Here is a 27,287-nt window from a genome sequence, read left to right on the forward strand (position 1 = left end):
ACTAAAAATAGAATTACCATAATACCCAGCAATCCAACTCTCGGGCATACATCTGAAGGAAACTCTAATTTGAAAAGATACATGCGCCCCAATGTTCATAGCAGCACTATTTACAATAGCCAAGTCATGGAAGCAACCTAAATGTCCGTGGACAGATGAATGGATAAAGAAGATGTGGTATGTGTGTGTGTATACACACACACACACACACACACACACACAATGGAATATTACTCAACCATAAAAAAGAAGGAAACAATGCCACTTGCAGCAACATGCATGGAGCTAGAGATTATCATACTAAGTGAAGTCAGACAGAGAAAGACAAATATCATATGATATCATTTATATGTGGGATCTAAAATATGACACAAATGAACTTCTTTACAAAACAGAAACAGACTCACAGACATAAAAAACAAACTTCATGGTTACCAAAGGGGAAACAGGCTGGGGGAGGGATAAACTAAGAGTTTAGGATTAGCAGGTACACACTACTATATATAAAATAGATAACCAACAAGGACCTACTATATAGCACAGGGAACTATATTCAATATCTTGTAATAAACCGTAATGGAAAAGACTATGAAAAAGAATATATATGTATAACTGAATCACTCTGCTGTACACCAGAAATTAACACAACATTATGAATAAACTATACTTCAATAAAATTTTTTAAAAAGATGAAATAAAACAAAAAACAAGCTAAAAGAGATGAAAGTGGTTGCCTATGAGAGGAAAAGAAGTGGGAATAACTAATATTTTTCATAATAACCTGTGTAGAACTATTTGATACTTTAAGCTCTATGTATGTATAATTGTGATGAAAAATTTTTTGAAAAAGAACATAGCCCCATAATGTTCATTTGTTATTGTTTTAAAAAATAATAATAAATACATTTTGAACTCCAGGATATCCCCTTATTAAACTTTTTTTTTTTTAATGGCTTTATTTATTTATTTTTGGCTGCGTTGGTTCTTCATTGCTGTGCACGGGCTTTCTTTAGTTGCAGTGAGTGGGCGCTACTCTTCAATGCAGTGTGAGGGCTTCTCATCACGATGGCTTCTCTTGTTGCGGAGCACAGGCTCTAGGCGTGTGGGCTTCAGTAGTTGTGGCACACAGGCTCAGTAGTTGTGGCTTGTGGGCTCTAGAGCACAGGCTCAGTAGTTGTGGTGCACTGGCTTAGCTGCTCTGCAGCACGTGGGATCTTCCTGGACCAGGGCTCTGACCCGTGTCCCCTGCACTGGCAGGCGGATTCTTAACCAGTGCACCACCAGGGAAGTCCCCCCACCTTCTTAAACTTATCTTTTGTCAAAATGGGACAGAACATTTTACAAATTTAACTAAGATCCAGGAGACAAAACAGCTTACTCAAGGATTCACACTGTATTGGCAAATGACCACTACATACAAACAGAAAAAGAAATCAGGCCTTTCCAGGGAGATCAGTTCACCCACCTGATGAAAGAAGTAGGTAACAGCAAGGTCATTGTCATTTAAGAGGATTTCTTCTTCTGTCGTAAAAAGCCACTTTCGAATGGTTAGGCAGGTGCCTGGCACAGCTGATGTGTAATTCTGGACGTATAGTTTATGAGGAAATTCATTAGGTGCCAGCTTACGTACTAAAGAGAAGACAAAGCAAAGAAAGCTAGAGTGAGAAGATATACAAGGCATCTCCCTAGTATGAACTGTGTAAAGCAGACAAGAATGGAGGTTATCATTAACCAGCACATCAGCTTAGTTCCATCCAGGAGCTCTGCCTTGGGACCACAAAATATCATTTGCCTAGCCAAATCTACGCCTTCTAATATGACTGGCCAACTGAGCCTCAAGCTAACTGAAATCTTTCACCTGAATGACATGCCTTTTAGTTAACATGCTGACTTTGCAGACATCACCTACTCCAAAGTCAGTTAAAAAATCTGATCCATAATTGAGTTAAGTTACAGCAATGTCCACTGAACATCTTTAAAGCAAGCCTCCCCCTCTTACCCAGTTATGGTGCATTCAGAGTCTCTCATGTGGCAGTTCTCAATGAACAGCTTTTATTGTTAAGAGCTGAAAGGCTCTCCACATCCCCCCACAAGTCTAAGACATTTACCAAAGAAAAGTGACTTCTGGGTAGCCTTACTTCCTCTTCCTAACAATGCTCAAGAGGTATAAAACACTACCACTTTTAATTTCTATATTGTTTTTCTTTAAAAAGATGGAGTTTTCTTCTCTTGATGTTTACTTGGCTTTATAACAGAGCAAAAGACAGATTAAATATTTCCCATTTTATTTGTTAACTAAAGCTTAGAGAAGAAGGTAAGATTAGAATCCAAGTCTCCTGGATCCTTAGCAATCCTTTGTAATATTTATATCTGCCTAGTTAGACTGTAGAGACTTGGGAAGACAATAAACAATTGGGAGATAGCTGCTTTAGGGGGAATCAAAGTTGTTCTACCTTGACTTGGGATGGCAAGGCGACTCAAATCTACCAAACTCTCTCCCTTTCCGGGATGAGGAAGTTCTGATCAGTCAATATTATCTGTTGTTTCTGGCCTTAGCCCTGTATATATATGATGTGGAAAAGACCCATAAACCGTAGGAAATCTGTCATTTAAAGCAAGGCTTCCAACTTCCTCCCCTTTGTGGTCTCAGTGCAACTATCCCTAGCTTTTATAAAAGAATATATAAGAGAAAATCTCTGTCACAGTGCAATAAAACTTCCTAGGAAGAGGATATCTGTTTACACAAACTTAAACACCGGGTTGGCCAAAAAGTTCGTTCGGTCTTTTCCATAAAATGGCTCCAGTAGCGCTTAGTTGTCTTTAACTTCATTCGAAACAGACTGTACTGTGACAGCTATCATATCAGCATGCATTTAAAAAAACTTATCAAAATTGGGGAATTTTTGTATAGTCATTTTAATATTGAAGATGGAAGAAAAAAGCAACATTTTCGGCATATTATGCTTTATTATTTCAAGAAAGGTAAAAGTGCAACTGAAACGCAAAAAAAGATTTGTGCAATGTATGGAGAAGGTGCTGTGACTGATCAAACGTGTCAAAAGTGGTTTGCAGGACTTCTCTCGTGGAGCGGTGGTTAAGAATCCACCTGCCAATGCAGGGGACATGGGTTCGAGCCCTGGTCCAGGAAGATCCCACAGGCCACGGAGTAACTGAGCCCGCGTGCCACAACTACTGAAGCCCGCCTGCCTAGAGCTCGTGCTCCACAACGAGAAGCCACCGCAATGAGAAGCCCACGCACTGCAACGAAGAGTAGCCCCCACTCGCCGCAACTAGAGAAAGCCCGCACGGAGCAACGAAGACCCAACACAGCCAAAAATAAATAAACTAATTAATTTTTTTAAAAAAGCAAAGGCTTTTAATCAACATATTTCTTTCTAACTCCTGAAAACAAAAAGCTATTCTTAAAAATCTACAAAAACCATAAAGTACGCTAAAACAAGCTGTGGCTAAGTAGAAAATCCCCTCTTTTTAAGGCTGTTTCATTGGAATATATTAATTTTGAACTCTGATTTTTAAAAATCTCATGAAAGTATCCGATTCAGTGCTGGGTGTAAATAACTGATACTGCCAACAGAGGAAAAAGGGGTGATCAGGTATCTAGCCTTAGTGGGATTGTGCTTAATGGGATTTGTCCTGTCTGCTTGTTAGAAACAGTCCCAATTAGTGGGATTGCCCCTTGTCTTCAAGATCTTCTTCTCTAGGCAAACAGTTTCAATTTGACAGCTTTTGGGAGCTTCAGTTTCTTAGTATTAGGATAAAATATCCTCAAACAAAACTTAATATTAGTTACTGGCACTTACCAAAGGAATGATTGATCACTTCAAATAAGGCAAAATAATTCACTGTCGTACTGTCCATGCCAACCTTTGCTGCAATAGCCTAAAGTGTAAACAGGATAGATTAGTTTCAGGAAAACAAAATCAGACAGTGCTGTGGGAAAAGACAGGTATATGCATGAGGAGCGGGGAGAAGAGAAGGGTTTTGCCGTCTTGGTTTCATATAAACTAAATTCATGGTCCACAGCTACTCTTTTTTGTATGTATGAATACATATGCATGAAATAAAAGAGAAAAATACCTTTATTTGATCCAAACAGCTATGATCTCTAAATATGAGTTTCTCCCCTCCAATTAAAGCTGATAACAGTCTCTCCTTAAATATCAGCTTTGCTCTCTGAAATAGGACTTCATATCATGAGGATCTTTTAGAATAGCACTTACAAAAAATGTGCTACATAAGGACAGATTTTAAAAAGAAAATAAATTCTTAAATATCTAGTCTCACACATTCAGCCTACATTTAATATACAGGCTGTTAACATACAAGATCTATATCTTTGGTTCTTGAGCTTAAAACATTGTTTATCAATTTTGCTCATACTTCACAAATTATTCTTGTTTACTTTTCAGATGATCCACGTCTCATGCTGGGGACCTCTATATCCTAAGAATTATCATCATCCTTATCCATGTGAAAATAGCAAAATGTTGGGACAACAGAGACATTTTAAACAAGTATCAGTCCTTCTCTCTAGGAACTAAGGTCCCAACATGATAAATAAAAAGAAATTGAAAGACTCCATATGCAAATAAAGGAAAATTGAAATTACATACAAATAACAGCAAGAAAACACAAAGCAAAAAACACAAACTAGTAGTACCAAAATTCCTTTTCAAGATCAATCCCAAAATGTATAAATAAGGTGTTAATTAAACAAGAGAAAATTACTGAGTATTAGTGTCTCAGTAAACCAAATATGATATCCTTCTTCCTGTATCTACTCACATATCAGACCTAGGTTCATCCCTGATGTGAGGCAGAAACTGGAGACTCTAAGTGTTCTAAGTTACCATTCTATACTGCACTAGATAGAAACTGAAATCTTCTCAAGGTTTGGAAAATGGCTTATAGCTAGAAGTCTCAGTAACAGGGTGAGGAGAGAAGTGAAAGAAAAAGTTAGGCCTTGCTAGAGAAGTATTGAAAATGAAACAAAACATCAATAAGCTATATAAAATTAATTTTATAATTAATATAATTATAATTATATTTTATAATTTAAAATTATAATTTAAAATTAAATTTTAAATTTAATTTAATTTAATTAAAATTTAAATTATATATTTTAAAAAATATTATATATTTTATAATATATATTTTATAATATATAATATATTAAATATTATATAATTATAAAATTATATTATATATATAAAAATATAAAATTATAAAATATTTTATAAAATTTTATAAAATTATAAAATTTTATAAATTATTTTATAAATTATTATAAATTTATTTATTTATAAATAAATTTATTTATAAATTTATAAAATTTATAAAAATTATAGTTTTATAAACTATAAATTTATTTATTTATAAATTTATTTATAAATTATTATAAATTTATTTATAAATTATAAAATTATAAAATTTAGAAAATTATAAAATATAAAATTATATTTTATAATTAATATAATTTAATATTTATTAATTTTCCTTGCAATCAATCCACCATTTTATAATTTCTGAAATACCTCAGATCCTGTACATATCCTTTGCCATGGTATACAGTAAATATCTGGGGGGTAAAGTTTTTGTTTGCCACAAAGGAGAAATAAGTACTAATATCCAGAAACCCACTAGTCTCCCTGAAAATCTTGATCAAATCAGGATTAAAGACCAATGAAAAGGCCTAAAAGAAACAATTATACCCAGCACCCGGATCATGATCTTTAAATATCATTCCTCACTGAAAGGAAAGACTCCTTGGGGAAATGACTGATTCAAGATCTAGTGTAGGAAATGTACAAAGATGAGCCCAGAGCATCTTGTTCTACCAAAAAGCAAGGATGCTATCATAAACAAATGGGTTGCACCACAAAAATACAGGAGCAGACGTGAAGGAGATTCCACTGACCAAAGACAGAACAATGCGAGCACCAAAAAGAATATATGTTCTTGATTAAATCATACTGAGTATCTAAAAAGCCACATGATACTAAAAAAATAATTATCTCATTGGACATCACTGGAATCAGCTAGGGCATTGATCCTTTATGCCAAAAACTGGCAATAAAAGGGAAGAATTAAATATTTATCCCCCTTTTCCTATAAACTGTATTTCAGGATACTAAATAGCCTCAGTTGATAAGGGAAAGTTCTTTACAGAAGAATTCTAGTTAATAAATGTGAAGAGGGCTTCCCTGGTGGTGCAGTGGTTGAGAGTCCACCTGCTGATGCAGGGGACACGGGTTCATGACCCGGTCCGGGAGGATCCCGCATGCCGCGGAGTGGCTGGGCCCGTGAGCCATGGCCTCTGAGCCTGCGCGTCCGGAGCCTGTGCTCCACAACAGGAGAGGCCACAATGGTGAGAGGCCCGCGTACAGCAAAATAAATAAATAAATAAATAAATGTGAAGAAATGAGAAAATTGGAAAATCAGCATTTTGCAACCCTTAATGAAATCACTGGTTAGGACAGTAATCATCAGTGATACACTTATTGGATAAAAGATCAGTGAAGAACTTAACGATGGATACATCGGGTTATTACCATGTAAACCTACTGATTAATCACTAAAAGTGGATAACCAGATATTGTGTTCCTCCGGTTGAGAAGCAATATGAAGTATATAGCACCGATTATGAAGTATTCTCATCAAAAAGCTGAACCTGAATCTAATCAAGCCTCTAGAGAAAAATTCCATTTATAGAAAATATAAGTAGACAGAAAGACATATTAAATGACACAAATAGACAAAAGAAGCAAACAAATAAATTCAGAATGTGGGACATTCCACAGGACACAGACCCAATTTCTGCAATAAAACAATAACATAAGGGAAAAAAGTTGGGGAAGGGAAGGGAAGGAAGGCTGCTCTATATTAAAACAAACATAAAAACCAAATGTTTTTTAAGGACATAAGGACCTTGTTTAGATCCAAATTATAACAAACCAACTGTTAAAAATCATTTTTAGACAATTGGGAAAACTTGACTATGGATTTATTATTAGTTAATACCATGGAAGTAGTTAATTTTTTAGGTTTGATAATGGCTTTGTGATTATGTAAGAGGAACATCCATATTTTTTAGAGATGTATACTGAAATATACACAGGTCGAAAAACATGAAATTTGCTTTAAAATATTTAAACAAAGGAAAAGGAAAAAAGGATATATAACACAAATGTGGCAAAATCTTGAGGATTATTAAATATGAGTGATGAGTACATGGAGTTTCACTGTACTATTCTATTTTCACATACATTAGAAAGTCTTTTACAATTAAAAAGAGGGGGTGCTAATCACAACCATTACAACCTGGGGATATTTATTGTATCTTTCTTTCAAGGAGGACAAAGTACTTCCACGTTAATAATCATAACATCAACAGCAGCAGCTAACATTTAATAAATTTATTACATGCCAGATACTCCAAGCTCCTTATATGTATTAACTCATTTAATCTATCTTTCTTAGTTTTAAACCAACCAATGTCAAGCCTACTTGTTCAAGTTTAATTTACCTGATATACTTGGTCTGTAGTACTGTTCTTTTTAACCCTGACTGTAACTGTGGTTCCATCTGGTAATGCTACTCTCAGCTCTACGTCAGACACACCATTGTAGTTCTGGGGAAAAGGCAGAAAAAGAATTAATTAAAAAAAAAAAAGAATTTATGACCCAGTATATCCTCATTCTCCTTGCAACATGCTAGCTAAACAACCTAAACTTGTGATAGAAAGAAAATGAGTTCCAATGAAAAGGGGAAAAAAGACATAAGTCAATACATTTCAAGTCATAAAGCTGACTTTAGGCTGCAGCAGAAGTTAACCTTTAAGATGAACAGGAAGGAAAGAAATATGTTGAACCCAATGTGTTCATATCTCAAAACAGAAAACTTGTGTGAATCAGTCTAGGTCAAACACAGATAAGATTTTTGGCTTACTTTCAAACATTCAGAACTCACAAATGAGAAAAGAAAACAACCAAAAGCAGTAGTTTCAACAAATATTCTCTGGTTTTAAATGGTTAGGCATGCTAGATTGGCTCAAGAGGCATCCTAAGTTCCTTTCTGAACCCTGAAATAATCATGACACCTTTGAAAGGAAAAACTGATGAAACTCAGGAATCTGAGTTAGTCTGATGTCCAATTTTCTTCTAGCAAAGAGTAAACAATTCTTATCCTCCTTAATTCAAAAGAAGTCTTTCTCTCTTACTGCTTTTGAAAATTAACACATTCCTCTAACAAATTTGTGACCCTGTAATTTTTATTACAGAGAAACAACTATTTAGAAACAAGTCCATCTTCATTTACCACTTTAAAAAAACTACTATTCATTGCCTAAAACCATCCTAAGCATTACTTTGTTATAAAAGCCCTTGTCTGCAAGAAACTTATAATCTAGCTGGGGAAATAAAACATATACATATAAAATAATTAGTGGATGACACATTATTTAATACAGCAGCATTACATAGTCATTCTTCTATTTAATTAATATTTATTAAGCACCTACAAAATGCCTGACATTGTGGTAAGGCACTGGGAATATAAAGATGTTCAAGATTTAGCTCTTGCTCTGAAGATCTAATGTACAGCGTGGTGATCATAGTTAACAATACTATATTCTATATTTGAAATTTGCTAAGGGGTTAGATCTGAAGTGAAGAAAGGAAGGAAGGAAAGAAGAGAAAAGGGAGGAGGAAATGGTAATGAGATGATGGATAGGTTAGTTAACTTGATTATGGTGATCATTTCACAATGTATACAGATACCAAAACATCAAGTTGTACACCTTAATATATACAATTCATATTTGACAATTACATTCAAAAAGCTGAAAAAAAAAAGATTTAGCTCTTACCTACAGGTAGCTCATGATCTAGTAAAGTAAAATTATAAAGGGGTCATCTGACTATATGTATAAAAAATTAGAGGGCTTCCCTGGTGGCGCAGTGGTTGAGAGTCCGCCTGCCGATGCAGGGGACATGGGTTCGTGCCCTGGTCCGGGAAGATCCCACATGCCGTGGAGCGGCTAGGCCCGTGAGACACGGCCACTGAGCCTGCACATCCAGAGCCTGTGCTCCGCAACGGGAGAGGCCACAACAGTGAGAGGCCCGCGTACCGCAAAAAAAAAAAAAGAAAAATTAGAGAGTGAGATAGCAACAAGGTGATAATTATGTGTACTGACTGCAGAAGTTCTTGGTGGAATGAAAAATCAATGTGTATCCCTTGAATATCAGGGGAGGCTTCAAAGAGAAGGTGGACCTAGCACTAGGTCTTGAAGGATAAGCAGGACACATAACAAAAGGAAGTTGAAAAAACAGTCATTTAGAGAATTTATGGCAATTCAATCCATCATTGATATCTTTAATTTATTTTCCCCCACAAGGAGCCAAGAGGTAAATAGTCACTATAGTGGGTATTCACCTACCTCATCTGATTCTGATAGGAATTCCTGCATGATGTCACTCTCACCAATGACTCGTATTGAGCACACTATAGAAAACAAAGACAGAATCTGGCATAAGGCCCTAAAATCAAGAATATAAAGTCAAGAACATATCAAGGTTTAAGTATAAATCATCATTAGCAGGCAGTGCTGAGGTAGTATGCCATCCCTGACACGATATTTTACGGCACAACAAACATTTATATAAATATGAACCAGAACAGAGGAATAACAGGACGTACAAAGATGTAGCTTATTAAAAATATTAAACATAGACAAAGGAAGTTACCTGTAAAAGAGAAATAAAAGTTCAGTAAATCTAACTTTGCTGTCTTGTGTTAACTATTAATAAGCTAGACAATAGAACAAGGGTAAGGTCAATTAGGAATAAACACAAAATTAAAATACAAAGAAAAATATCTATTTGGCCTAGGAGCAGGCCAGTAAGAGAATCATAAGCATTTAAAGCCACTTTGGAAAAAAATGGGTAGGTAATCAAGTGTTAAGCTGAGCACATCTTCTCATCTTCTCACCTCACTAACTTTAACTTCAAAACAACTACAACTAAAAAAAAGAGAGAGAAAGGGAGAAGGAAGGAAAAGAAAACAGGCAGGTAGGTAGGTAATCATCTAAATCTAAGAGAGTTAATTTCCTAACATTCTCCTGAGGATAATAAATTACACTGCTGATTCTACTTCATTTTATTAAAAAAAACTGTACTCTTTCTCATTTCCCAAAGGCTTGTTAGGAGGCCATTCCATGTTAGAGAAAAGCTAAAAATAGATGAAGTTTAACTACCTTCTATGGGGGAAATGGTTTTTCTTCAGGGATAAAGCTCTCTACCAAAGTTTAAAAAAAATTCAACTAGGTCAATTAGTTCTTCTACAAGGACACAGAATTATTAAATACCACATAAGACCATTATTCTGTTAAATTAGTACTTTTAAAGAAAAACCTATTGCATGCCTAGCAAATTATGTAACTCTATAATGTAGCAAAACAAGGTCTCCTCTGAGCCACAAACTGAACCATCTTATTCAGGAGATCTGTGTCATTTCTCCCTGCCTTTCTAGACAAACGTTTCAGCATCCACATCCAAAGATTCCTAATGTATTGTTTGGAGGTCCTGAGATAACAAATAAGTTTTAATATTTCTACCTATAACCTACTTAGAAAAAGGGAACATTAGCTTACCTACAACTCATCAAACCTATCCATGGACACGTGTAAGAGGAATAAGGAATTTTCAAGTAGGACATGCCAGTGAACCAAGAATCACTTTCATAAAAATGTCTTAAATACTGCCCATCTAGTTCCCAAATCAATTTAGCATGTTGCTGAGTCTGTATATGTTTGCTGCGTGCAAAAATATAACCCTATAAATAAATAAAGGTCCTTAATGCATCAAAAAATAATTATGCATTTTTCTGTTGTTGTTAAGTGTTTGGCGAGTCAATAAAATAGGCTATTAATTGCTGTACTGAACATTTTACTCTTGGCTTCAAAGCTCAGATCATTCAACACCTAAGTCAAAAACCTGATTTACTTTCACTGTTGAGTTTCAGGAAACTTAGCTATGCAGTTTAGGAGCTGCAATATATACCTAGACCCTATTTTTACTCAAGATAGTAGAGTTTAATAGGCTGGCTTACCTTTTTCTAGATATTCTTCCAACCCCCGACGTCGGGCATCTAATTGCTGTTCTGATAAAGAGAATGGCCACTTCCCTGGAAGTCGGGGAAATGTAAAGTTGGCAAACTCTCTCTTCAGGTTCTGGTGTAGGATGGCAAATTCCCGGTACCGCTTAGAACACAACTGCCTCCCTGCCATGTAAACATTGTATACCTGGTGAGGGTGAAGAACAAAAAAAAGCCTACTTACTGCAAATTAAATCACAGAATCACCTACAGTCAGGCTCAGATTGATACCGGTTAGGTATATTCTGATACATACTTAACAGAGAATATATGTTCAAGGTCACTGTAAAACAAGATTTACTTTTAATAAAGATGCCAGAAATTATATGTACAAAAGAGGGCTATTGCCTTCAGGGGGCCCATGATCTTATTTGTGATATTACAATTACCTCCAACACATTGTTTTAAATATCTTCAGAGGCAATTACCAGATTTTAAGGGTAGATTTTATTTTCAGAAAGTTAAAGATCATTCAAAGCCAATGTGGTAAGTAAAGTGAATGAACAAGCAGGCAAATTTGGAGAGAGATGTAAAAAATTAGAATTGATTATAAAGCAATGTGACTGATATTTGTGTGTGAACCACACTTCCAAAGAAAAGATCTAAAATTGATTGATGTAAGCAATAGTGAAATTTTTGTTACCAAATAGATCATTTTTGCAAAAACTCCTTTCCTGAAGTCAGATATCCCTAGTTTTGTTCTTCTCCCTTCCATCATTAAAACAGGGTTAACAAAAAGTTGAAGAATAAATGTACTCTAAGGACCTCCTCATATAAACAGTTAATAATCCTCATAAAGAAATAGGTAGAGGGACTTCCCTGGTGGTCCAGTGGGTAAGACTCCGAGCTCCCAATGCAGGGGCCCTGGATTCAATCCCTGGTCAGGGAACTAGAGCCTGCATGCATGCCACAACTAAGAGTTCACATGCCATGACTAAGAGTCCGCATGCCACAAATAAGGAGTCCGCACGCCACAACTAAGGAGTCCGCACACCATAACTAAGAAGCCCACATGCCGCAACTATGAGCCCACATGCCACAACTTACAGATCCCGCATGCCACAACTTAAAAGATCCCGCATGCCACAACAAAGATCATGTGCCACAACTAAGACCCAGCACAGCCTAAATAAATATTTAAAAAATAAAAAAGAAATAGGTAGAGATTTCTGTCTACTGTTCACAGATGCATGCCAAACTTCTAGAACAGGGCCTGGCACACAGTAGGCACTCAGTAAATATTTGATGAAAAAATGAATGTATGTATGTGTAATTCTTAAATATGTGTCCTCATAAAGGAAAGTGGTGGGATGCATAATCCAAAAACATTAAATAATCTAAGTTACTTTGTATTCTCAGAACATATCAAATTATGCAGAGATGGGAAAATTAGCTCCAAATCACATTTACTGGCTTAGCAAAAATCATTCAAAAATTTAAATGTGCACAAAATAGGTCATCTACTCATGTAATCAAGACTTAGTCACTGAGCACAGAGAACAGACTGGTGGTTGCCAAGGGGGAGGGGGTTGGGGGAGGGATAGAGTGGGAGGTGGGGGTTAGCAGATGTAAGCTTTTATATACAGAATGGATGAACAACAAGGTCCTACTGTACAGCACAGAGAACTATATTCAATATCCTATGATAAACCATAATGGAAAACAATACAAAAAAAAGTATATTTATGTATAACTGAATCACTTTGCTGTGCAGCAGTAATTAGCACAATACGGTAAATCAACGATACTTCAAGTTAATAAATAAATCAATAAAGACTTAGTCACTGAGAATGTATACACCAAAGCCCTTCCTTCAATCTCAGGAAGAATCTTTTCCATGCTTCTGTGACTTAGGAAGTATAAATTAAATGCAACAATAATTTAAAAACTCCTCTCTCACAACTCTCCTCCTATGATCCCTCCCCTACTTGAAAGCAAAGCCTCTAACCACTATCAAATAGTGTCCAGGGATGAGTATGATCCTGATCAATGAGTTTGCTTCTTATAATTATCGCTCAAATTTATAACTGATTGTAATGAATCACACATATTACCAAGTATTCCTTCTTAAGTACAAAAGCATTAAAAGGAAAACAGTCTTCCCCTCAGACAAGACCACACATTCTCTTAAGAGCAGGCAGTCTCAAGAAAGTCTTATTCAGTCAACCTGGTCTTATATACTTACTTCTCAAACTAAACTTCCCAAATTTCTCAAGAACATCATCATTCCTTTGCTTAAAAAGCAAGTCTACAACCCTACTGGTGTTGAAAATCAGTCTGAGTTCCTCACACAAGGAAGGAAGGAAGGGAGGTAAAGCTAGCTTAGTGGCATTGGTGAATTAGGTATTCCCCAATGTCTTTTTCCAGGGAAGAGTAGACTAGGTCTTTGATAACGCACAGAAAGACTATGACTGGATTTCCTCAATGATGATGACTTGAGTGATCGCAAGTCTAGAAAAACATTTCCTAGGGTAGAAAGAACCCTACAACTTGAGAGGCCTTTGTGACAATTTCAATCCTAAAATTTCAGTTTCTTATAAGGTGAGAAGAGTAATATCAAATAGCCTCTCACCACCCACCGCTTTCCACTTAAATGTGAAGTCAAAGGGAACAGAACTATAAATAGGATGCCTAACAGTTCAGTAATACTTTAATGCAGGTAGGAATGGCTTCCAAAAGAGCCAAACCATTGTTTTTTTTTAAAATAGACCTTTATTGGAGGATAACTGCTTCATAATACTGTTAGTTTCTGTTGTACAACAAAGTGAATCAGTCATATGCATACATATATCCCCATATCCCCTTCCTCTTGAGCCTCCCTCCCATCCTCCCTATCCCACATTTCTAGGTCATCTCAAAGCACTGATCTCCTGTGCTATGCTGCTGCTTCCCATAACTATTTTACATTCAGTAGTGTATATATGTCGATGCTAATCTCACTTTGCCCCAGCTTCCCCCTCCGCCCTGTGTCCTCAAGTCCATTCTCTATGTCTACATCTTTATTCCTGCCCTGTCACTAGGTTCAACAGTACCATTCTTTTATTTTTTTGAATTCCATATATATATATATATGTGTTAGCATACGGTATTTGTTTTTCTCTTTCTTACTTCACTCTGTATGAGACTCTAGGTCCATCCACCTCACTAAAAATAACTCAATTTCATTTCTTTTTATGGCTGAGTAATATTCCATTGTATATATATGCCACATCTTCTTTAACCATTCATCTGTCGATGGACATTTAGGTTGCTTCCATGTCCTGGCTATTATAAATAGTGCTGCAATGAACATTGTGATACATGTCTCTTTTTGAATTATGGTTTTCTCAGGCTAAAACACTGATGAAAGAAATCAAAGATGACACAAACAGATGGAGAAATATACCATGTTCTTGGATTGGAAGAATCAATATTGTGAAAATGACTGTACTACCCAAATCAACCTACAGATTCAATGCAATCCCTATCAAACTACCAACGGCATTCTTCACAGAATTAGAACAAAAAATTTTACAATTCGTATGGAAACACAAACTGTTTTTAAGTTAACTGTGCTTATTAGCAAATGAGAAACATACAAAAAGAGATCACAACAGACTACTTTGTTCTTCACTTGCCCTTAAAATTAACCAAGATCCATTAGCATCCATTTCCCTGGTTTGGACACACTCATTTGCAAAGAAAATGATTGACTCCCTGCTGAATCAACTCATGAATGTCCATGATCCATGAGAAATGACCATGGTCTCATTACAAATGAAAACATCCATCAAAAAATATATTCTCTGGACTTGAAGGAAGATTATCAAATAGGAACTAAAGATATACACAGGCTGACAGTGCTTCTAGGATTTTTCCACCTCAATGTAAACCCTCAGACTGGCTGGCTCATACATGGAATTAGATGATGTTTGTCAAGCTTGCGATAGCACGCTGAATTTAATGATCACTGGTCACTGTCTTCTCCAACTGACCATATCCTACAAAACTTCAAAAGTTAGAATATTCATACAGATGGGCAAGAGGCACATGAAAAGATGCTCAACATCACTAATTATTAGAGAAATGCAAATCAAAAGTACAATGAGAGCGTGGGGCTCGCTGTGGGGCCGAGGCAGGCCAGCAGTCAGGCGGGCGGGCGATGGCGGGGGCCGCAGTGGGCGGCAGAGGCGGAGGTGCCTAGGGGCCAGGGCACGGAGGGGCAGGGGGCCTCCGGCGGGGCTGCTCTCCCCCAGCCCCCGCTGGCTCCCCCCGGGCTGGGCTGCAGCCGCTCAGGGCCACCGTCCCTTTCCAGCTGCAGCAGCCGCAGCAGCGCCGGGACGGGGGTGGCCGCGCAGCCAGCGTCCCGTGTTCCGTGGCCCCAGAAAAGCCAGTGTGTAGGCCTCAGCCACCCCAGGTCCAGCGTACATTCTCCCTGGACACCATCCTCAGCTCCTCCCTTCTGGGCCAGTGGCCACGAGATGCTGATGGGGCCTTCACCTGCTGTACCAATAACAAGGCCACCCAGACCCCCCTGCCCTGGCCAGAGCTTGAAGGTGAGCGGGCCAGCTCGTGTACACACAAGCACTCAGCGTCCTGGGGCAGCGCAGACCACCGAAACGAGATTACCAAGTTGAAGCAACAGCTGCAGAGGACAAAGCTTAGCCGCAGTGGGAAACAGAAGGAGCGGGGATCCCCCCTCCAAGGGGACCATGCTGTGCGGGGAGCACTGAGGGCGTCCCCTCCCAGCTTCCCCTCAGGGTCCTCTGTCCTGCGACTGAGCCCCTGCCTGCACCGGAGCCTGGAAGGGCTCAACCAAGAGCTGCAGGAGGTGTTTGTGAAAGAGCAGGGTGAGGAGGAGCTGCTGCGGATCCTTGAAATCCCTGACGGACACCGAGCCCCAGCTCCCCTCCAGAGCGGCAGCTGTGATCATCCCCTCCTCCTCCTGGAGCCTGGAAACCTTGCCAGCTCTCCCTCCACGCCCCTGGCAGCCCCCCAGCCTTCTGGCCAGACTGGCCGTGAGGAACACCAGGGTGCAGCCGAGGAGCTGACGTCCATCCCCAGTGACAAGGCTTCCCCTCCAGGCCACCCAGCCTTCCTTGAAGAGGGCAGCCCATCTCCAGTCCTTGCCTTTGCCGCCTACCCTCGGTCCAATCACAGCTACATCTTCAAACGGGAACCCCCGTAAGGCTGTGAGAAACTGCGGGTGTTTGAAGAGGCCACGTCCCCAGGTCCTGACCTGGCCTTCCTGACTTCCTGTCCTAACAAGAACAAAGTCCATTTCAACCCAACCGGCTCGGCTTTCTGCCCCGTCAGCTTGATGAAGCCCCTCTTCCCCAGCATGGGCTTCATCTTCCGTAACTGCCCCTCAAGCCCGGGGTCCCCCCTTCCCCCGGCCAGCCCCAGGCCACCGCCTCGGAAGGATCCAGAGGCCCCCAAGGCCTCCTCGCTGCCATTCGAGCCTTGGCAGTGGCCCCCACCGTCAGAAGAGCCTGCGCTTTTCCAGAGCTCCCTGGTGGTCTGAGGGCCCCACCCCCACTTCACCATGGAGACCAGTGCCTTGGTGGCAGGCCCCTCCCGAGCTCCCCTGAGATGGGGGATGAAGGAGCCCTTCCCTCCTGGCCTTTGAGCACTTTCATTTATTGTGTCAAAGCCCTGGGTCCTCTTTCCGATGGACCCCTGCCCCTTCGAATGTGAGGGGACCTGCCTCCTCCACTAGAAGCTGGGCAGCTCACAAGTCACACCCGTGTTCTTGTCACCCCTCTCACTTGGTGGAAAACTCAACCAGAAGGTCTTGGGTCCCCCACCCCTGGGTGTGAGTCCGAAGGACAGTGTATGGGGCCCTTGTCTTTATCATGGAGCAAGCTGGCCATGATTAAAGGAGAGGGGACACCACAGATTTCCTTACCTCTCCTCCCCAGACACAGATGAGGAGACCCGAATAGATTCCCCGATCCTCTCAGTCCCATCCCCCTACCTCCCTCTCATTGGAGGAGCTGACCAAAGCAGCTCGAAAGGGCCATAACACTTGACCAATCCAGCTGCTGGCAGAGGGGGAACCAAGCGTTTTCCTAAGTGGCATTTTCATCTCGCTTTCACCCTAAGATTGTCTTAAGCAGCAGCCCAGCCTGCCCAGCCCCAGGTGGGTAGTAGGGGAGAGGGAGAACTGGCATTCCTCCGGGTGGCAAGTGGTGACTCTCCACCCTCCACCTGCCCCAGGACTGGGCTGGATTAGAAAAATGCCTATTTTTCTTGTATCGATGTAGAAACTCTATTTTCTCCCAAAGACACTATTTTTGCAGCTGTTTGAAGTCTGTATATTTTCCATACTGCAGAGCTTACACAAAATCGAAGAAGAATGTTAATGTTCAAGTTTTATTATCCTGTGTTTAGAAGTTGTGTTTTTTTGTTTGTTTTTTGTTTTTTGCAGATCTTGGTGTTAATAGACCAAATAAATAAGTATTCCCAGGGGAAAAAAAAAAAACTACAATGAGGTATCACCTCATGCCAGTCAGAATGGCTATCATCAAAAAATCTAGAAACAATAAATGCTGGAAAGGCTGTGGTGAAAAGGGAACCCTCCTGCACTGTTGGTAGGAATGTAAATTGATACAACCACTATGGAAAACAGTATGGAGGTTCCTTAAAAAAATAAAAATAGAACTACCATATGATCCAGCAATCCCACTACTGGACATATACCCAGAGAAAACCATAATTCAAAAAGAGACATGTACCACAATGTTCACTGCAGCACTATTTACAATAGCCAGGACATGGAAGCAACCTAAATGTCCATCGACAGATGAATGGATAAAGAAGATGTGGCACATATATACAATGGAATATTACTTAGCCATAAAAAGAAACAAAATTGAGTTATTTGTAGTGAGGTGGATGGACCCAGAGTCTGTCATACAGAGTGAAGTAAGTCAGAAAGAGAAAACCAAATACCGTATTCTAACACATATATATGGAATCTAAAAAAAAAAAAAAAGGTACTGATGAACCTAGTTGCAGGGCAGGAATAAAGATGTAGACATAGAGAATGGACTTGAGGACACAGGGTGGGAGGGGGAAGCTGGGGCGCAGTGAGATTAGCATCAACATATATACACTACCAAATGTAAAACAGTTATGGGAAGCAGCAGCATAGCACAGGGAGATCAGCTCGGTGATTTGCGATGACCTAGAAGGGTGGGATAGGGAGGATGGGAGGGAGGCTCAAGAGGGAGGGCATCTGGGGACATATGTATGCATATGGCTGATTCACTTTGGTGTGCAACAGAAACTAACACAGTATTGTGAAGTAATTATACTCCAATAAAGATCTATTAAAAAAAAAGTTAGAATGTTCAGATTGCAAAGCCAGTTTCCAAGGGTAACAAGTTACAGCCCTCCTGAGATACTCTTTGCTGAGTTAGACCCCAATAAGGGAAAAGGAATGAATTACGAGTGGGCAAAGTGTACAACTTATCTGATCAGTGATCTAATTTTGTCTCTCTGGATTCTGCAAGTCAAAGTTTCAAACTTCAGCTTTGAAATAATTTCCAAATTTCACAATATGTAAATGTTGAAAATCCACGCCATGCCATTTCTCTCTTTATCCTCATGAATTAATTCTATGGAATGAATGCCAGAAGACAGTAACTGATAAATTCTCACAATAGCACAAACCACTGAAGGGAAAGCAATTCTAGTAATATCTGGGCTCTGTATTCAATAGCAAAACCCAAAATTCCAGATATCAGAGATCTTTATTTTGTTGCTTCCTTAATCCCCACCTACAGATTTCTTAAGGCTTTTAAATGGTAACATCTCATTCTATGTAGGATCTGAATATTAAAATGTTCTCACTTTCTCAAACCTCTAGTAACCAACAGGAATTGTGCTACTGAACACACAGAAGAGACTCTCCTTATACAATGCAAAAGTGATTAGAAAAAAAGAATGACAATTTGGCCATGATAACATCACCTAAGTTCTGCTTACAAATGTCAAACAGACCCTGATCTAGTCCATGCTACTGATCTGAATGAATCTTCAATGTACATTATGATCAACAAATTGTTTCCAATGCTACCTTGCCATTTAATCTTGTTTTTAGCTGAAAATTCATCTTCAAAAGGACACATTATTTGCTATTCATAAGCTGCTTATAATAGCAAAAGGAGATACAGCACTCTTAGCTGATTTCTGGGTGAAAGGTGTGAGATCCTTAACTAAGGCATTCTTCCCAAATACTGAAGTATTTAGGCTTCTTCTTGGAAAGAAAAAAAGCAAAAGGAAACAACATGATCCTAAAGAACTAAGGTTTAGTGTGTGTGTGTGTGTGTATGTGTTTTCCCTAATGTGGGTCATAAATGGTATCTATTTTCTTTATTTGGACCTCAGGTGTACAGAACTGGATTAATCACAATCCTTGGTTCATAACACAGTCTCATTTTGGCAAACTCTTTGTTTGGATATTTAATTTGGTTATTTTTATTTTACTTTTATTTTTTTGACCATGCCACACATCATGTGGGATCTTAGTTCCCCAACCAGGGATTGAACCTGTGCCACCTACAGTGGAAGCGCAGAGTCTTAACCACTGGACCACCACGAAAGTCCCAATTTAGTTATTTTTAACATTGTGAAAAGCAAACTAAAAGCTAAGACCTTGACAAAAACATTTCTAACCATATAGTCTCTGCCTCCTTCACCCTATCTCCCTGTTTCTCTAACTCCCAAAATTATTATGCTCAACCATGTTTCATTATTCCCTTGTTTTTCTTTTTATATTTTTTCCTGCATTTATATGTAATCCTTATATTTTTTATTTTAATTTTTGAAGGGTATTTTAGTTTTATGAAAAGGCTATCATGCAGAATGAGACCTTTTGGGACTTATTTTTTCACTTAGTCTCATCCACAACGTTATATATCTTTGTTGTTTATTCTGTTGTATAGAACACTTTGTTGTTTCGCTTTTCAAAAATCTGTTCTGTTGATGGGTATTCAGGTTGTTTCTGGGTTTTACTACTTCTTAATTTTGGCTATTATGAACAATGCTGCTATGAACATTTGTGCATATGTCCCCTGTAGTACATATATAAGAGATTCTCCTGGGTATACCCTACAAGAGGAACTGCAGAGTTATAAGGTATGTGAATATTCAACATAAGGAGATAACGCCAAACTGTAAGCTAAAGCAGTTACATCAATTTTTACTCCTTTCAGTAATAATATAAAAAGATCCTCTTAATTTTTGCCAGTGGAATGGGTATGAAAAGATTTCTCACTATGGTCCTAATTTACATTTCCATGATTAGTAATGATGCTGATCATCACCTCTCCATATATTTATTGGCCAGCTGCCCAGGGATCCAGCCCCACCTACCAGTGGGTCAATATCAACTCTGGGAAACCCTGGGCCCCACAGCCAGTGAAGTCAGGAACTGGCCCCACTCATCAGCAGGCTGACACCAGCCCCAGAACCTTCCCAGGACATGGCCCCACCCACCAGTCACTGGCAACTTCTGCACTAGGCAAGGCCTGGCAACCAACCTGATCAAGGGCCACCCATGCTTACCAAGGCACCCATAGTAGTCAGCCTGACACAACAGAAGGGCCCATGCAGCCCACATAGATGGCACCCCTAAAGCATAGAGGTCTGGTGACCAGAGGGGAGTATGCTGCTGGCCCATAGGCATTTCCTACATAAGGCCACTTCTCCACAATCAGGAAACATACCAACCTACCAAATACATAGAAATAAGAACACAGAATTTGGCAAAATGAGGCGATAGAGGAATATGTTCCAAACAAAGAAACAAGACAAAACCCTAGAAGAAGAACTAAGTGAAATGGAGATAAGCAATTTATGCAATAGAGTTCAAGGTAATGATCATAAAAATGTTCAAAGAACTTTGGAGAAGACTGGATGAACACAGTGAGAAGTTAGAAGTTTTTAACAAAGAGTTAGAAAATATAAAGAAGAACCAAACCGAGATGAAAAATACAATAACTAAAATTAAAAATACACTAGAAGGATTCAACAGGAGATTAGATGATACAGAGGAATGGATCAGAAAACTGGAAGACAGAGTGGAGGAAATCACTCAAGCTGAACAGAAAAAAGGACAAATAATTTTTAAAAATGAGGACAGTTTAAGACACCTCTAGGACAACATCAAGCTTATAACATTCACATAACAGGGGTCCCAGAAGGAGAAGAGAGAGAAAAAGGTGCAGAGAACGTATTAGAAGACATAATAGCTAAAAACTTCCCTAACTTGGGAAAGAAAGCAGACATCCATATCCAGGAAGCACAGAGTCCCAAACAAGATCAACCCAAAGAGGACCACACCAAGACACATTGTAATTAAAATAGCCAAAATTAAAGATAAAGAAGGAATATTAAAAGCAGCAAGGGAAAAGCAACTAGTTATGCACAAGGGAACTCCCATAAGGCTATCAGTTGACTTTTCAGCAGAAACTCTGCAGGCCAGAAGGGAGTGGCACAATATATTTACAGTAATGAAAAGAAAAAACCTACAACCAAGAATACTCTACCTGGCAAATTATTCAATAATTTGAATAATTATTCAAATCATTCAGATTTGAAGGAGAAATCAAAAGTTTTACAGACAGGAAAAAGCTGCAAGAGTTTAGCACCATGAAACCAACTTTACAAGAAATGTTAAAGGGATGTCTCTATGCAGAAAAGACCACAACTAGAAAGAAGAAATTATGAAAGGAAAAATCTCGTTGGTAAAGGCAAACATACAATGAAGGTAGTTGATCAGCCACTTATAAAGCTAGTAGGAAGGTTAAAAGACAAAAGTATCGTAATCATCAATATCACAATAAGCAGTTAATGGATACACACACCAAAAAAGGATGTACAAGATGATGTTAAAAACAGTAAACGTGGGCTTCCCTGGTGGCGCAGTGGTTGGGAGTCTGCCTGCCAATGCAGGGGACGCGGGTTCGTGCCCCGGTCCGGGAGGATCCCACATGCCACGGAGTGGCTGGGCCCGTGAGCCATGGCCGCTGAGCCTGCGCATCCGGAGCCTGTGCTCCGCAACAGAAGAGGCCACAATGGTGAGAGGCTCACGTACCGCAAAAAAAAAAAAAAAAAAAAAAAAAAACAGTAAACGTGGTTCTTCCCAGGTGGTGCACTGGTTGAGAGTCGGCCTGCCAATGCAGGGAACACGGGTTCGTGCACCAGTCTGGGAAGATCCCACATGCCGCGGAGCGGCTCGGCCCGTGAGCCATGGCCACTGAGCCTGCGCGTCCGGAGCCTGTGCTCCGCAATGGGAGAGGCCACAACAGTGAGAGGCCCACGTACCGCAAAAAAAAAAACAGTAAATGTGGCGAGGAGTAAAAATGCAGGATTGTTAAAATGCATTCGAAATTAAGAGATCAGCAACTTAAAATAATCATATAAATAGATGGACAGATAGATTGCTATATATATACTTCATGGTAATCACAAACCAAAAGTCTATAAAAGATATACACACAAAGAAGAGAAAGGAATCCAAACATAACACTAAAGATATGGAAAGAGAGCCAAAAAAAAAAGAAAAGAACAATAAGAGCAATAAAAGCAACCCCAAAACAATAAAATGGCAATAAGTACAAACCTATCAATAATTACTTCAAATGTAAATGGGCTAAATGCTCCAATCAAAAGACATATGGGCTTCCCTGGTGGTGCAGTGGTTGAGAGTCCGCCTGCTGATGCAGGGGACACGGGTTTGTACCCCAGTCTGGGAAGATCCCACATGCCGCGGAGCGGCTGGGCCCGTGAGCCATGGCCGCTGAGCCTGGGCGTCCGGAGCCTGTGCTCTGCAACGGGAGAGGCCACAACAGTGAGAGGCCCGCATACAGCAAAAAAAAAAAAAAAAAAAAAAGACATAGAGTTGGGCTTCCCTGGTGGCGTGGTGGTTGAGGGTCCACCTGCTGATGCAGGAGATGCAGGTTCGTGCCCCGGTCTGGGAGGATCCCACATGCTGCAGAGCGGCCGGGCCTGTGAGCCATGGCTGCTGAGCCTGCGCGTCCGGAGCCTGTGCTCCGCAACAGGAGAGCACACAACAGTGAGAGGCCCACGTACCGCAAAAAAAAAAAAAAAAAAAGACATAGAGTTGCTGAATGGATACAAAAACAAGAACCATATATATGCTGCCTAAAAGAGACTTACTTCAGATATAAAGACACACACAGGCAGAAAGTGAAGGAATAGAAAAAGGTACTCCATGCAAATGAAAATGTAAAGAAAGCCAGAATAGCAATACTTATATCAGACCAAATAGACTATAAAACAAGGTCTGTAATAAGAGATAAAGAAGGACGTTACATAACGATCAATGAATAAATCCAAGAAGAAGATATAACAACTATAAATATATATGCATCCAACATAGGAGCACTGAATACATAAAGCAAACATTAATAGACACAGAGGGGGAGAACTGACAGTAACACAAAGACAGTAGGGGACTTTAACACCCCACCTACAACAATGGACAGATGATCCAAACAGAAGATCAATAACAGAACACTAGCCTTAAATGACCCATTAGATTAGATAGACTTAACTAGATGGATTAGATATATATAGAACATTCCATCCAAAAGCAGCAAATTGCTCATTCTTTTCAAGTGCACGTGGAACATTCTCCAGAATAGATAACATGCTAGGTCACAAAACAAGTCTCAGTAAATTTAAAACTGAAAACATATCAAGCATCTTTTCTGACCACAATGCTATAAGACTAGAAATGAACTACAAGAAAAACCTGCAAAAATCACAAACACATGGAGGCTAAACAATGTGCTACTCAACACCCAATGGGTCACTGAAGAAATCAAAGAAATTTTAAAATACCTGGAGACAAATGAAAATGAAAACACAACAATCCAAAATCTATGTGACACAGGAAAAGCAGTTCTAAGAGGGAAGTTTACAGCGATACAAGCCTACCACAGGAGAAAAGAAATATCTCAAATAAACAAGCTAATTTTACACCTAAAGTAACTAGAAAAAGAGCAAACAAAACAAAGTTAGTAGAAGAAATCATACAGATCAGAGCAGAAATAAATGAAATAGAGACTAAATAACACAATGACAACAACAAAACAATAGAAAAAATTGACGAAACTAAGAGCTGGTTCCTTGGTGTGACATTTTTAAAGTACTGAAAGAAAAAACCATCATCCCAGAATATTATGCCCTGTAAAAATATCTTTCAAACATAAGGGTGGACCAGAGGGCAGAGAGTAGAAGCAAGAAGAACTACAATCCTGCAGCCTGTGGAACAAAAACCACATTCACAGAAAGATAGACAAGATGAAAAGGCAGAGGGCTATGTATCAGATGAAGGAAAAAGCTAAAACCCCAGAAAAACAATTAAATGAAGTGGAGATAGGCAACCTTCCAGAAAAAGAATTCAGAATATGATAGTGAGAATGATCCAGGACCTCGGAAAAAGAATGGAGGCAAAAATCGAGAAGATGCAAGAAATGTTTAACAAAGACTTAGAAGAAGTAAAGAACAAACAAACAGAGATGAACGATACAATAACTGAAATGAAAACTACACTAGAAGGAATCAATAGCAGAATAACTGAGGCAGAAGCATGGATAAGTGACCTAGAAAACAGAATGGTGGAATTCACTGCTGCAGAACAGAATAAAGAAAAAAGAATGAAAAGCAGTGAAGACAGCCTAAGAGACCTCTCGGACAACATTAAATGCAACAACATCTGCATTATAGGGGTCCCAGAAGAAGAAGGGAGAGAGAAAGGACCAGAGAAAATATTTGAAGTGATTATAATCGAAAACTTCCCTAACATGGGAAAGGAAATAGCCAGCCAAGTTCAGGAAGAGCAGAGTCCCATACAGGATAAACCCAAGGAGAAACATGCCGACACACAGTAATCAAACTGGCAAAAATTAAAGACAAAGAAAAATTATTGAAAGCAGCAAGGGAAAAATGACAAATAACATACAAGGGAACTCCCATAAGGTTAACAGCTGATTTCTCAGCAGAAACTCTACAAGCCAGCAGGGAGTGGCATGATATACTTAAAGTGATGAAAAGGAAGAACCTACAACCAAGATTACTCTACCCGGCAAGGATCTCATTCAGATTCGCTGGGGAAATCAAAAGCTTTACAGAGAAGCGAGAGCTAAGAGAATTCAGCACCACCAAACCAGCTCTACAACAAATGCTAAAGGAACTTCTCTAAGTGGGAAACATAAGAGAAGAAAAGGACCTACAAAAACAAACCCAAAACAATTAAGACAATGGTCACAGGAATATACATATCGATAATTACCTTAAACGTGAATGGATTAAATGCTCCAACCAAAAGACACAGGCTTGCTGAATGGATACAAAAACAAGACCCATATATACGCTGTCTACAAGAGACCCACTTCAGACGTAGGGACACATACAGACTGAAAGTGACAGGATGGAAAAAGATATTCCATGCAAATGGAAATCAAAAGAAAGCTGGAGTAACAATATTCATATCAGATAAAATACACTTTAAAATAATGTTACAAGAGACAAGGAAGGACGCTACATAATGATCAAGGGATCAATCCAAGAAGAAGATATAACAATTATAAATATATATGCACCCAACACAGGAGCACCTCAATACATAAGGCAACTGCTAACAGCTCTAAAAGAGGAAATCGACAGTAACACAATTATAGTGGGGGACTTTAATACCTCATTTACACCAATGGACAGATCATCCAAAATGAAAATAAATAAGGAAACAGAAGCTTTAAATGACACAATAGACCAGATAGATTTAATTGATATTTTTAGGACATTCCATCCAAAAACAGCAGATTATACTTTCTTCTCAAGTGTGCATGGAACATTCTCCAGGAGAGATCACATCTTGGGTCACAAATCAAGCCTCAGTAAGTTTAAGAAAACTAAAATCATATCAAGCATCTTTTCGACCACAATGCTATGAGATTAGAAATGAATTACAGGGAAAAAAAGTAAAAAACACAAACACATGAAGGCTAAACAATACATTACTAAATAACCAAGAGATCACTGAAGAAATCAAAGAGAAAATCAAAAAATACCTAGAGACAAATGACAATTAAAACACAATGATCCAAAACCTACGGGATACAGCAAAAGCAGTTCTAAGAGGGAAGTTTATAGCTATACAAGCCTACATCAAGAAACAGGAAAAATCTCAAATAAACAATCTAACCTTACACCTAAAGGAACTAGAGAAAGAAGAAAAAACAAAACCCAAAGTTAGCAGAAGGAAAGAAATCATAAAGATCAGAGCAAAAATAAATGAAATAGAAACAAATAAAACAATAACAAAGATCAATAAAACTAAAAGCTGATTCTTTAAGAAGATAAACAAAATTGATAAACCATTAGCCAGACTCATCGAGAAAAAGAGGGAGAGGACTCAAATCAATAAAATTAGAAATGAAAAAGGAGAAGTTACAACAGACACCACAGAAATCCAGAACATCCTAAGAGACTACTACAAGCAACTCTAAGCCAATAAAATGGACAACCTGGAAGAAATGGACAAATTCTTAGAAAGGTATAAGCTTCCAAGACTAAACCAGGAAGAAATAGAAAATATGAACAGACCAATCACAAGTAATGAAATTGAAACTGTGATTAAAAATCTTCCAACAAACAAAAGTCCAGGACCAGACAGCTTTCCAGGTGAATTCTATTAAACATTTAGAGAAAAGCTAATACCCATCCTTCTCAAACTCTTCCAAAAAATTGCAGAGGAAGGAACACTCCCAAACTCATTCTATGAGACCACCATCACCCTGATACCAAAACCAGACAAAGATACTGCAAAAAAAGAAAATTACAGACCAATTATCACTGATGAATACAGATGCAAAAATCCTCAACAAAATACTAGCATAGAGAATCCAATAACACATTAAAAGGATCATACACGATGATCAAGTGGGATTTATCCCAGGAAGGCAAGGATTCTTCAATATACGCAAATCAATCAATGTGATACAGCATATTAACAAAGTGAAAAGTAAAAACCATATGATCACCTCAATAGATGCAGAAAAAGCTTTTGACAAAATTCAACACCCATTTATGATAAAAAC

At 38.8% G+C, this 27,287-nt stretch overlaps 1 protein-coding gene and 1 pseudogene across 2 annotated transcripts in view; one reads left to right on the forward strand and one right to left on the reverse strand.

Annotated features, from left to right (window-relative positions):
* SNX27 (sorting nexin 27) overlaps positions 1-27,287 on the reverse strand; it is an 83,281-nt gene that overhangs the window by 18,974 nt on the left and 37,020 nt on the right. The window contains exons 3-7 of the mRNA XM_029229073.1: positions 11,128-11,320; positions 9,458-9,522; positions 7,547-7,651; positions 3,822-3,900; positions 1,466-1,629 (exon numbers count right to left, since the gene is read on the reverse strand). Of these exons, the coding sequence (XP_029084906.1) occupies positions 1,466-1,629; positions 3,822-3,900; positions 7,547-7,651; positions 9,458-9,522; positions 11,128-11,320 (606 nt within the window). The remainder of the gene's footprint in view (positions 1-1,465; positions 1,630-3,821; positions 3,901-7,546; positions 7,652-9,457; positions 9,523-11,127; positions 11,321-27,287) is intronic.
* LOC114898907 lies at positions 15,270-16,701 on the forward strand (annotated as a pseudogene). The gene has a single exon (XR_003794478.1). The product of XR_003794478.1 is annotated as a protein FAM117A pseudogene (transcript).

Source organism: Monodon monoceros, unplaced genomic scaffold (assembly GCF_005190385.1).
Source record: "Monodon monoceros isolate NGI ecotype Baffin Bay Population unplaced genomic scaffold, NGI_Narwhal_1 Super_Scaffold_18, whole genome shotgun sequence".
NCBI classification, from domain to species: Eukaryota; Metazoa; Chordata; class Mammalia; order Artiodactyla; family Monodontidae; genus Monodon; species Monodon monoceros.